A 13620-nucleotide genomic window follows, 5' to 3' on the forward strand; every position below is an offset into this window, starting at 1 on the left:
ACTTATGCCAGATGCCCCACAGCCCCAAAGGGCTGGTCCAGCAGGTTAGGGTAACCAGAACTTATGTCTCAACTACTCCTTTTGTTCCCCTATAAATACACCTGGTAGGAACTGCTGTGCTGCTATGCACCTAAAGATTCCTCAATTCAGGGAATCCTTAAGAGGTCAGATAAGCTGGTGGTAAGGCAGTGCAAAGCAGGCTGGTTCTTGAACTTACAGTGGTTTTCTGTAACTTAAATCAAGAAAATAAAAGCTGTTTGAATGTTAATCAGCAGTTTTAACTACTGTAAAGGAATTTGACAGTAAGCAAATCAGTTACAGAGTGATTCCTTTAGTTATCTAGTGTTCTTAGTGTTCTGTAGAGGAGAAAATAATTCTAAAATATGTGGTAGTTCATGTCTTTATTTAAAAGGTCATTTTTTCAACATATGGAAGACTTGGAATAGACTTGTTTTCTCTACAACTTTCTGATAAATCATGTATAGTAGAAGAATGTTATTTAATCCTGATAAAATGAGTACATGGGATCAATATGAATAAATGGGGAGTTTCTGTCCAAAGGATGCATATCTGAGGACATGAAATTACTCAATTTCAGGTTCTAGGGTCTTGCAAATAAGAATGATTCAGATAAATAGGTTGTTATATTTTCATTTTTAGAAAACACTTCAGCTACATAAGGAGAAAAGGACATGGGATTATTTACATTTGCCTGTGGTTCTGGAAATGACAGTGCAGAGTGGTTGCCTTTGACTTTTGATAACAGTTCTAGTATCAGAATATTTCAAGAAAGGCAAGAAGTCTCTTGCTGTCCAGTTCAATGGAATTCAGTCATGCCATTAATACAGTGCACTGAGTTACAGTGAGGAAAATGATAACTATCTATTCAGCTATGCCCCTGAAAGCCAAACTGTGGAGAAAAATATTGCTATTGACCTGAAGAGTGCCAACACTTTTATTTAGATCACCCTAACTCTGCTCCCTAAGAGAAGGCTTGGCTGCGCAGTAACAGCTGTCTGGAAACAAGGGAAGGTAAAGATTCAAGAGGAAGAAATTTTGGTCACAAAAAGGAATGAAAGAATCACTGGCAAGTTTTCAGGGCCATGAATGTTCAGTGGACTCACCAGTCAGCTACCTGAGAAACAATTTGCAGCAACCTACATATGATCAAAGTAGACTACTGAAAATATTGCAAATACAATTTCAATTTTAATTGAAATCTTCATTGTAGGAGACTGGGATTTGGTTGTATTTATGAATCTCTGTATTTGTTTTGTGCAGAATAGATACCACAAGAGTAGAATTCACCATTCCATTAAGAGAGAACTGGGCACTGCCATTCTTTGCAGTTCAGATAGCAGCAATCACATACCTATTCAGACCTCATTTAAAGCCTCTTCATGAAGTAAGTATTTCTAACAATGTATTTGATATAGCAAAGCTAGTGTCTGAAATTCCAGGAAGCTGATGAAATGGAAGTGTGTGCTTCAGATAACGAACTATAAATCAGAAGGAAATCACTTTACTATTAAATATTAATAGTGATGGAAATGTACAAGGCACTGTACAAATAGATGGTAGAAAAAATTGCTACTCTGAGGAGCCTGCAATTAATTTAATTTAAACAAATTAAAATATGAAGGGGTGCAAACACTGATAAATGCACTCAGGACTGAAAACATTTGCAAAAAGAAAATCTGTTTTAAAAAAAGAGATTTTACTGTTGAAAGGGAAACTGTACAGACCACAAAAGGGAGACAGTTTTATATATTTGGGATGTCATAAGGGTGTCCCCCAAAGAGGGGTTAGGAAAAAGGCTTGCAAAGACCAAAGATGAAAGGTTTTTTCCCCTACTTTAATCTATATTACATGAAAAAAATTGAGGTAATCGTGAGTGGTAGCAGTAAAAGCATGTACATGACAGTTTATGCAACTGTCAGCATTACTTGAGAATTGGTCAACATCATAATTAATAACATAACAACACAACATACCCCATGTGAGTCTATCAGGTGAGTTTTCAAAAAGCTGAGACCCAACAATTTTTCCAGGTGAAATTACAACTGTAAAATTTGCTGCTGCAATTTTGCACCTGCAAAATGAATTGTGTATGTAGATTGGAATACTTGAAACTCTAAATACCAGCTGTCCCATAGCAATCCAACTATTGTAATTAGAAGTTAAGATGTTTCAGTTTCATACTCTAGAGATGTACTTTTTTAATTTAACTCAAGAGGAAAAATAAACCCCAAACACTTATTGATGGAGGTATGCAAGTTACATAAGAGCTTTCTCTTTCCAGAAACTGACACTTCTGGCCGTGTTCCTATCAACCTTTCTCTTTAGCCTGACTTGGCAGTTTAATCAGTTTATGATGCTGATACAAGCATTAGTATTATTCATATTGGATTGTCTTGACATGCTTCCCACAACAAAGGTAATCTTATTTCTGGCTATGACCATACTTTTTCTCTCTGTTCAATACTAAGATAGTTTTGAGAAGTTCCTTAGCACAGTGTTCTACAACTGAAAGTAGCACATAACTGCAATCACAGAAGTGCTCTGCATATTATTAAAGACCACATTAAGTATTACCTATATATAACAGATGAAACTGAGTAATTTGAACATACACCTTTTTTTGGTAACTGAATATGATTTTTCAGTTGGAATGTTTGTCTGGCTTTGTCCCTGTTCACTTGCTGGGTTCTATAATTGTGAAGCTCTGTCCTCTACTATGTTATAAAAGTGTTTTGGGGATCATTTTCAAAATAGGATTATAATCAAAACTTGATGGTAAATCTGTTTACCTCCACAGCAATTATATAGTTACAAACTAGGGCCCCAATCCTACATTTGGTTCTTTACCGATACATGCTTGCAACCATGCAAATCTGAAAGCAGGTATGGGGGCTCATGTTCAGAAACTCTGCTAAAACCTTACTAAGCCAGTAGTCTTACCCCAGCCTCTGCTAAAATTGTTTGTTTATAAAACAAGATTTTAAAAAATGCCTACACTGGAGATTGTAATCAAATGAAGTCATGTCAGCTACAGTTGTGATCACAAATAGTCGTCAAACATGGATTTTACCATTTGCGCACTGTGGCAGCACTAAATACATGAAAGTGTGAAACTTCTGTATTCTTGCTAAAATGATAATGACTAAGGTCCTGATGTCATAAAGACTTATGCTTGTGGTCAGCTTTACATACATGAATGGTCCCACCCCATTGAGACTACTAGTGTGTAAAGCTAAGCACTTGCATAAATCTTTGTAGGATCAGGGCTTTAATTAGGTCTAGTAAAATACAAAGGTAGTTGCATAAAGACTTTTAAACCGGATGCAGTATTCTCAGATATTATTTTGAAGCAATAAATTATACAATAGCATAAAGCATCTCTGTGCATATTGATTGTTTTAAAAAAGTTAAGATTCTAAAAACAAAATGAGGAATATCTAAATTTTGAAAAAATACATAGCAAGGTTTATTCCAGAGAACTCTATACACACCACATTTTTTGTACAGTTAAAAAAATTTGTAGAATATTTTTAGCATATGCTGTATGTGAATTTGCAGTGGTGGAAAGTAACTCCCAGTTATATTTCAATATGTTTTGTTGAGAATATACATCCTTAATAAATTAACGGATGAGAATTTATCAAAAAGTAATAATCATCTGTCAAGCTTATGATTTACAAGCTTTACTTATTGTCATTCCCATGAACGATGTTTTTCACTTCAGTGTATGATCAGTTAAAATAATTCAGGTAATAAACGTTTCTCTCAGATTATTTTTAGTTCCCAATGTAATAGTATGCTAATTGTAACACTTAAATAAACTTCATCTATGAATAAGAAAATGGACAGTGTTAATAGGTTCTAATGTTAATTTAAAGGGAAAAAATAAAGTTAAGAAAAACATTGTTTTTACATTTTAAAAACCTTTTAAACAAAACACGTCGGAGCAAAAAACTAGGTTGTAAATTATAACAACTAATTTAAAAAAGGATTACAAGAGTAATCCTGCTAAGCCACTAGGCTATTTGAATCCCATAATACTCATAACGAACAAGTATGAATGATCTAAGGAAAGTCCTAAACGATCATTCTGATTTCAGTTCCAACAGTCCTGGGGATGTGATCAACCATAAGAGAAGTTTATATTCCTGTAGTAGTTCAGCAGAAACTAAAATTTATTCGTATTTAAATGCTCCATATATGTTTGCATACCTATTGTCCAAGGTTTCCCCCTTACTTCAATAGGAGCTGCTGGGTGCACAGCACCTTTTGAAAATCAGGTTACATAATTATATGCCTGAATAAGAATTTAGGAGCCTAACTTTAGGGACCCAGTTTTAAATATCTTGATTTGTAAGTTTTTTGGTTTGAGAGATTTTCTGCTTACATCCTAAATTACAAAAACTTTTATTTGAATTAGTATGATTTGCAGGTTATAGAACGTATGACATTGGATGACAAATAATGCAATGATTTCTGTTGATCTATAGAAACCATAAAATGGGCACAATTATTTTATGAATTACATCCACGCAACCCTTCTCAAGTCACTAGGGGTTAGAACTAGGTCCAATCTCTCAGTGGTTCTCAAATCAGGAGTACATGAGAGGTACATCAACTCATCCAGATATTTGCCTAATTTTACAACAGGCTACATAAAAAGCACTAGCAAAGTCAGTACAAGCTAAAATTTCATAGACAAAATGAGAATTTAAGCAATTTTTCAGTAATAGTGTGCTGTGTCACTTTTTTGTATTCTTAGATCTGGTTTTGTAAGCAAGTAGTTTTTAAATGAGGTGAAACTTGGGTATGCAAGATAAATCAGGCTCCTGAAAGGGTATAGTACTCTGAATACCACTGCAATATCTCCATAATTTTTTGTATAGTTGTATGTAGTTTAATGTTCATATTACTTGTAGCTCCCAAGTCAGTTGTACTAGATGCCTCCAGAGATGTTTATCTATTAAATGTATACAATAAGGTGCTCCTCCAGCTTTTGAACCATCATCAGAGCTCCAAAAAAATTAACAAAAAAATTCTTACATGGGAAATCTAAGATCTTGATTATGCAAGCATCTGCACAAATGATAAATCTGTTAGATAAACTGTGAAGATAACTATTTAGCCAAGTCATAAGAATGTATGAAGGTTGTCTTGACAACTTGACATCCTAGTTTGAAAGACAGCTATAGGCACTGCACCATACATCCAAAGGAGAAATAGAATGGACCTTATTGCTGTTGCAGCAACAAACCAGACAAATTATACCTTTGAGACATTCAAGTGTACCATAGGACAGCAGCCATCACTATGCTGCTGAACTGAACTGACAAAACGGTTCTTGTAAGGAAGATTAAAAACTGGAATTCACTATCAGCTGAGTGATAATTTAGCTATGAAAAGGCGACATTTTCCTTGAGTTCAAAATAAAAAGCCTACTTGTTCCATTGAGATGATCTCAACATGTGTTGTAAGTATTGCTACGTTATCTGTAAGATGATCCAACAGACAGTCTTTAAGAATGGGTAATGCAGAGCTGCATGGCTAGTTTTTCTGAGTAGCTTGAATAATAATTCACGGTCAGACAGCTTGAGTCAAGAGGATGGTGACTTGAATTTTAAAGCAATTAAATTAATTTATGCTTAAAAATCAACAAGGGATGAAATACTAAAACTATTCCTAATCTGCTTTATAAATATTCCAAGACTTCACAAAAGGTCTCTTATTTACATCTGCAGACATAAGCTCCAGTAGCCATCGATATATCTCGGCAGCTACCACAAAGTTTGGCAGTTCATTTCATCCTAAATAATTCTAAGATATTTTAAAGTGTACTTGCCACAGAATATTGTTCCAAAAAGATTTAAAAGTGGATTTTATTGTGCCATATGATATTGATTTGGGCCAATGCTGTAATCCAAGATTGAACTCTGGCTCTACCATATGCAATGTTCTAATTAAAAGAAGCACACAGTATGATACATCAGCAAAATCAATTGTTTTCTAAATGAATATCCAGTTGAGCATCTTTATCTATTGTAGTGTCTTAAGAAGGTCAAGGCAGTAGTACACAAAGGAACTAACATTTTTATTTACTGTCAATGATAATCCTGTAAAAAGCACAAATATTTGTCATCCCAAATGCTGGAATAGAAAGACTTACCCAAGACACTTAAACCATGTTGTGTGATTGATGTTTTCCTTGTTGTAATATTCATATGCCTAGGTCACTGTGGCATCAAACATTCATTGCAAAAGCATAAAATACTATTAACCTAATTATTGATTCTGATGCATGTGAATATTATATGAGGATAGGGTAATATCACTGAATCTAATGTTCTAATACTAAATGCGGTATTGTGAGAGTTTCAGAAGTGACTGATGTAAATGAGAGGAGCCAAACAGTAAAAATACTTACTTTTGTTCAGGGAAAAGCAAATTTTTTAAAAATATTCTGGCATGCATAACATATCTTTGTTGCAGGTTACATGGCTCTACATTATACAATTAACAAGCATACTACTGGTCAGTGTTCTACAATTCTTTAATTCCATGATTCTTGGATCCCTACTTATAAGTTTTAATGTGTCAATCTTACTTGCAAGAACAGTTCAGGTATGTGCTCAAAACTTTTTTTTTTTTTTAAAGTAGTAAACAAGCAGTATGGTAAATTTAAAAGTAGTTCCCATTTTTAGAGAAATCTCTCTCCTTCCTCAACACTCTTTTTCAACAGGCTATTTATTAGCTCTGACTAGAAGATTTCCAGTAGACTAAAGGCTCATTGATAACTATTACTTAGTTAATGGATTAATTGATACCTTCCAAATTATAACAACGTTTTGGATATCAGCAATGTCACAAGTCTGTGGTTGCTATTAACATTTACAACTGTGCAAGCTGAGACCCTGATCTTGCAAAGGAATGTGTATGAACAGATCTGTACACAGATGGTGTTCTATTGATTTCAGTGAGGCTCTGCTTAGATTAAAGTCTATCAGAATCCTTTGTAGGAAGGAGGCCCAAGTCAAACCCATTGTCTAATTAAAGGATCACAGTTCTTGACCCATCCTATATGAGTATGGAGACCAGAACTGTGATCCTCTAATTAGACAAGGCCTGCTCCCATCCCAAACTGCCTGTGAGTGGGCCAGGAGCACTTTTAAAGTGGGAGCTTTAAACTGGAAGATCATGCAAAAGCCATGTAGTCTAGCAGATACTCATGCTGAATGAAACACTGAGAAAGCACTGTTTCCCAGGTTGATGGGGGAGGGGAAGACACATGGTGGTTGAGGTCAGAATCAGTCTATACCTCTGAGAAAGTGCTAGGATTGGGAAACCAGATAGGCACAAAGAGGCCACCTCAGAGAGAATCCTGAAAACCTGCTTGACCATCCATAGAGCTCAGCCAGGCCACTGAAGTTAAAGGATGTCTGTGCAGTGAGTACACCTTTGGTCCCTCTCTTTCTGTGTAAAAATTTGCACTCTTCTGGATGTGTTGCCAAAGTTAATTTCCTTGCTTGCATTAGGCTAATGTAGTAATAGTTTTTGATCACATTTAATAAACAATTTCAAGCAGTTTATTTCATCTTTTGTTCCAGATGTATACAAATCCTAAATCTTGTTTTAAAAAACTAAAATACTAATCCGTTTAATTTCTAGAAAAACATGAAAATGGGATGCTTGCTTAATAGACTTGGGAAACTTTTCTTCCATGTACTCATGGTGTTATGTTTGACACTTATAGTTAATAACTTCATTAAGGTATGTAAATATGATCTTTTCTATATATGTAAGTTAGGAATTTGATAAATATACGTAGAGTAAGCAACTTTGTTTAGTAAGTCATGAGATTGCCACATTTAAAACAGATTTTAAGAGCTGAAAAGATTGCGTTTCTGATCCTTTTTGTCCAAAAATCTCTTTAACCTCTCTTTTCTGGAGCCCTCTGATCATAAGTTGACCCCATTTCTACAAAGAAATATGTATACACTTATGTGCATAACTTTATCAGTAGTTCAATGGAAAGAATAAGGCAAATATTGCTTTCTAGCACAAGACACTTGTGCAACTTGCAAAGTTTTTCATCCATTTCTGTTAACTTTTTAAGTGGATAGGAGTCTATTTAAAGTGCAGTTCTACTCCAAAGTTACTATATATAAAAAAACCAAACAAACCACCAGCTTCTTATTCATATCTGCTCCATGTGTACACAGAGGCATCTACACACTTTAATGTGACAAGTGTTTTTTTCCTACTTCTATACTTCCGTTAGCACTGCAGAGCTAATGGAACTAAGGGAGCGTGACGTAGTCCTTATGCATCAACAGTTTGCTTGCACAATAGATCAAAACTAGTAGACAATAGGATTGAAGGCAGAGGAGTTCTTCAAGACACATTTATGATAGGGCATGATCAAAGTCAATGGTGTTAAGTAACCTAATCGAAGGCATAAATTTGTCCTATTAGTGAAGATGCATGAAAGCAAAAAGAACCCAAGTTGATTTTCAGACCGCAGGCTGAGATCTCAAGACACTCAGTTAGAAAAGTAACTGGGAAATTGAACAGAGGATACAAAAAATATTGAAAGAAATATAAAACTCCACAATGCCATTTTTGCAAAGTTTCTTATCGCAGTAAAAGTGCACTTTAAGGCTACAACTGAACAATTTCATTGTTTTACAATTTCAGTTGTTCAAAATAATTTTTATAATATGAAGTCTTTAAGAGAAGCGAAGCTGTATTCTAGTTTCTAGCAGAAAAAGGTAACTTTATTTTCTTCCTTAATAGAAAATTCTGAATCTTGAGTCAGATGAACATATATTTAAATTCCTGAAAGCAAAATTTGGATTTGGAGCAACAAGGTAGGATATCAGTTACTCTGAAGACCTAGTTTTACTTTATTTTATCCACTCATTGTCAAAATTAGACCTTTGGGTCAACATTTACTTCAGATCTAAGAACAAGAGGTAGAATTCTTCACCAATATGCATAGTTTCACAATTGCCTCAAAAGAATATGGACACTCTGAACCTTTCATATAACCACCAGTTATGAAATCTATAATATGACAGTTTTTATTCTTCTTTGTTTTAGAGATTTCGATGCTAACCTGTATCTCTGTGAAGAAGCATTTGGTCTATTGCCATTTAATACTTTTGCAAGACTCTCAGATACATTACTTTTTTATGCCTACCTATTTGTTCTCTTGCTGATGGCAATAGCAGCTGCTGCTGTTGCTTTTAAGAATCTCAGGTACTGTATGTGTCAAAACACTAGATTTTCCTGAATTTTTCTTCAGTAGGCTTAGCAATAGATATAGCAGTGTTCAGCTCACTTTACCACTAGTACTGAACAGAGAACAAGACGATATGTTGTAAAAATAAGACAAAGTAAATCACTTCGTATCCAAAGTGCAAACTGTAAAGTGTGTAATAAGATTTAGCTATAATCAGTCTTTATATAGCGCCCCAAACTATTTTTACTATAAAAAGAAAAAATAGAGTCATTTACTACCTAGTACAAAAAACAGTTCCTTTAATTCATTTTAGTCCCTCTCTGCAAAGCAGCTGGAGAGCTATCAGTTGTTTCCACTGTAGAATCACCCCTGCATGGAGCAGTCCCCAATTAACAAACAGGCTATGTCAATCTATCATGCCCTTGGCACTGGGATAGGAAGGACATGGCTGGAGCACTACTGCATTCCAGCAAGTCCCAATTTGTGAGCAGTCCCAATGCTGTTTTAATCTATGCCAGGGTCAATATAAAACTGGCCCCAGAATCAGGGAGCTGCAGTTAACTCCTTTGCAGTGCTGACATACGTGGATACAGCTGAGATTCTGGGCCATAAATTTTGTTCCACACCAAAACAACCAAATTAAATGGTAAATTTTGTATTGGCAGTCACTACATTTTTCATGTGAATTTGTTTGTGTGTTAATTATTTGCATTATAATTGTAAATAATTACACAAACATTATTTTAAATGCCCTTCAAATCAGAGATGAAAACAGAAGACCTGACATTTTATTATGGAGGTGCTTTTAGACCTTACTATAAATTATCATTATGCTGCAGATGGGATAGTTAAACACCATTCAAGAGGTTAAAATAATTTTAAACTGCATGCAAATGTGTGGTTTTAAAAGAATGTATTGCTGAGCTTAGCACCACACTGTTTCTTTTTGTTTGTTTGTTTAGTAGTTCAGCTAACGTCCAATCCATGGATAAAATGGAAATGTGCACAATAGTATTGACGCCTGGAGTTGCCTACAGTTTAATGCACACCATTCTTTTTGGATGCCTGGCTTTAAGCACAATGAGGTATTTTTAAAAATACCTTTAAAAAAGATATTTCATTATGGTCTTTGAAAGCTATTGAATATTTAATTTGTGTAATATGCTAGTCATGATCCCATGAAACCTCCTGCTTTCCCTACCTTACTGCTTGCTTCCTTGTGTAATTAACCCTTTCCAGCAGGATCTTTCCCAAAACAGTCAGACCACAAAGACAACACACAAATTTGAGAGCCAACTATTTCACTTCAAGCTTTTTGTCAAGCTGATAAATACGATCTTTTAGTCAGTCACTTCTGCTAAGCTCCCAATCCTCAGTGTCCTGGGAGCACAGGAAAGTTGTTTGAAGTTGCTCTGAAGTTACTGACGAGACATCAAAATATTTTTCATGGTTGTACATAGGCTTGGCAGAACTCAGTTTTTACTTTTGTATAATTTCAACTGATAAAAACACTAAGCATTTTCTTCAATTGTAATTTTTTCAAATTCATGTGAAATTGGGGGGGGGGGGTGTCAGAAAATAGGGAGGGTCAGATAATTATTTAATGGTAGTAGACATTGAGCTTCAAAAAGTTAAAGTTTTTGAATCATTAAAACAATTGTCAACGTCACATGTCAAAATGTACAAAGTAAAATATCCTTAAACTAAAAAGTTCAAGGATAATTGTGTAAATTTTTGATTATTATTGATGAAAATACATTTTATTGGTTTGTGAGTATTTGGTAAAATAGACTTTTACCAACATTTACCTATAAAAAAATTTCAAGCTTCTTTGTACAGTAGTACAATTCATCATAGCTCCATGTGATCAATGAAAATTTGCTTATCTTACAGAATGAAGTACCTTTGGACATCCCATATGTGTGTATTTGCTTCTTTTGGTTTGTGCAGTGCCGAAGTTTGGGGATTTGTCCTGAAATCTGTTCGTCTTTACACCCCACAAAGGGTTAGATCTATATTCCTTGACAGTATTTGGAATTCTGTATTTTCCCATAATTAGACAAATGAAGCTTCATATTTGTAAAGGTTGATACAAAAATGAATCAAATGTTTTGAGGCCTCTTAAATACAGTATACAGAAACATTTAAAAACAACTTAGTTCTAAAATGTGTATTCAGATAAATATTATTTAAATTAGATTACAAAACCCCAGGAAAACATTAGTTTAAACAATGCCATTTGAATGCACTAGATGGCGATATAGAAGAAGCTGTGAAGGCTTGTAACATCTTGTCTAAATAAATATAGAACTTTTTAGAATTAATGGGCAGTTTAAACAGAAACTTACAATTTGTTTATTATACTGTATAGCAGATTTTTTTGCACTTCATAGGAGAATTAAAATATATAAATATAAAGTAACATTTTGTGGTGGTTTGTAATCCTCTGTATAGAATGATTTTTATAACTATTGGTCTTTAGCTCAAACAAATATAGGCCCCGATCTTGAAATGTGATCTGTAAAGATGGATGCTTATGTCTGTGCAGATTCCATTGCAAGGTCTGTACATCAATCATGAAGGAAAAACAAAAACATTTATATAAAAACAAACACTTTAAACTGTGCCAAAAAACTAATCAATGTTTGTTTTGGGTTTTTGTCTTAGCTATGTGTCCTTAGATATTTGGTACCAATCATCACATTGCTGTACCTTTCCTATAAGGTAAGAGTATTTTCCTCTTAATGTTTTGGTATTTTTTCCATGGGCAAAAATATTTTCTTTTTTGTTTTTAAGGAATTCCTAATTGTATATGAAGGAAGTTTGAGATCCATGTATTGGATGTAAAAACATATGCCTGCTATTTCTGAATAGGATTTGTACTGTCCCAAAACTGTACATTTGAAAAAAAATACTGGGCAGGAAGGGTTTTAGCTAATATGATGTCTCAATTTTAAGAAAATTATGTAATTGCATGTGTAAAAATGTTAATTGTATATTCATTTATGCAAATTAACAGTCACATCTAACTGGTCACTTGTATCCTAAGATACCATAAGTGAATGTGCAATTGTGGTAGTTGTGTGCAAGTTATAAGTTAGAAATTATTTTCATGCCTGTTTTCTGAAAATGTAAGCTTATATCGGTTCTAATATAAGAATAAATTGCAATTAAGATATGGATTGTTAACTGGTGTAATGATCCATTTTAGGAGCAGAAATTATTATCTTCTACTCTACTGCTTTACTACATTTTATGCAATCTTTAAAGTAATTCTGCAGAATTATTAAACCAGTCTAAGAATTGTGTTATCATTAACTCTGTCTCAGGAGCAAGTGATAAGGCTCAAGCTTTTATGTGTAAATATATTAAACAAGGTGTTTATGCAACACCAAGATAAAATAAGTTCCATAATAATAGCATATATGAAGTAGACTATTAGTTTGATTAGTCTGTCATCAGTGAATTTTAGATCATTAATGGAACATTGACAACTGGGCAGGCCATCTTTTAATCTATATTTATAGAAACAAAAAAATTCAGGAGCTGCTTTGATGCAGAAATAATTTCTGTTATACCCAATGGGAGACAAGATGTTTCCCTTGAAATCATTAGCTTCAAAGAAACTCAAGGTGAAGCTTGTTATCAAAGTTAAAATAGTGAAGGGAATCTTCTTCATAACAACCAAGGAAGCTCCTCCTAGCAATAGAGAAAATTTTGAAGCTCTGTTGGATGTCTCCTTGTGCATTTTATTTATTTATTTTGAAAGCAAAAAAAATACAGTTCACAGGTAAAATGGGTTGTCAAACTATTAACAGTCTAGACCACTGTGTCCCACTAACTCATGTTTCCTTTTCTCATTTTGCTGGAGGTTTTTTGCACATTTTTAGGAATGCTATTTTTTTTCCTTCTGGTATGCCAGTTTAGGAAAGGCAACACCTCACCACATCCTTGAGTATGAATGAGATATCCATTTCTATCCATGCTAGACGTGGCAAGTCCTTCTTTTGCAAAATGCAGTCTCAGATAACACATCAACTATGATGAGATTCTCTCCTACTCCTCAAAAGTGGAGATCTTTCAAGTGTCATTGAAGCATATAGGGTCCAATGCAAAGCCCACTGAAATCAAAGAGGAGACTCCTTTGACTTTTGTGGGCTTTGGATCAAGCCCTTAGGGGTGTTCAAGCTGCTGAAGAGCCCAGTATCCAAATAGTCTGCTTTTTCTTAATACCTGGGCTAATTCAGTTTAAGAGCTTAATCCTGCTTGCTATGTGCTGAATGATCAATGTGAGTAAAGAGGTTAGACTCTTTCAAAATGCCTGGCATCTTTCAGGATCAGGCCTTTAAGTAAGGACTTTC

At 34.4% G+C, this 13620-nt stretch overlaps 1 protein-coding gene across 1 annotated transcript in view; it reads left to right on the forward strand.

Annotated features, from left to right (window-relative positions):
- DPY19L3 (dpy-19 like C-mannosyltransferase 3) overlaps positions 1–13620 on the forward strand; it is a 46405-nt gene that overhangs the window by 15721 nt on the left and 17064 nt on the right. The window contains exons 7-15 of the mRNA XM_067540016.1: positions 1282–1405; positions 2303–2437; positions 6508–6639; positions 7684–7785; positions 8812–8885; positions 9118–9276; positions 10222–10344; positions 11153–11264; positions 11927–11983. Of these exons, the coding sequence (XP_067396117.1) occupies positions 1282–1405; positions 2303–2437; positions 6508–6639; positions 7684–7785; positions 8812–8885; positions 9118–9276; positions 10222–10344; positions 11153–11264; positions 11927–11983 (1018 nt within the window). The remainder of the gene's footprint in view (positions 1–1281; positions 1406–2302; positions 2438–6507; positions 6640–7683; positions 7786–8811; positions 8886–9117; positions 9277–10221; positions 10345–11152; positions 11265–11926; positions 11984–13620) is intronic.

This window comes from Emydura macquarii, unplaced genomic scaffold, assembly GCF_026122565.2.
Source record: "Emydura macquarii macquarii isolate MOO-44397 ecotype Brisbane River unplaced genomic scaffold, CSIRO-AGI_Emac_v2 contig_561, whole genome shotgun sequence".
In the NCBI taxonomy this organism is placed as follows: domain Eukaryota; kingdom Metazoa; phylum Chordata; order Testudines; family Chelidae; genus Emydura; species Emydura macquarii.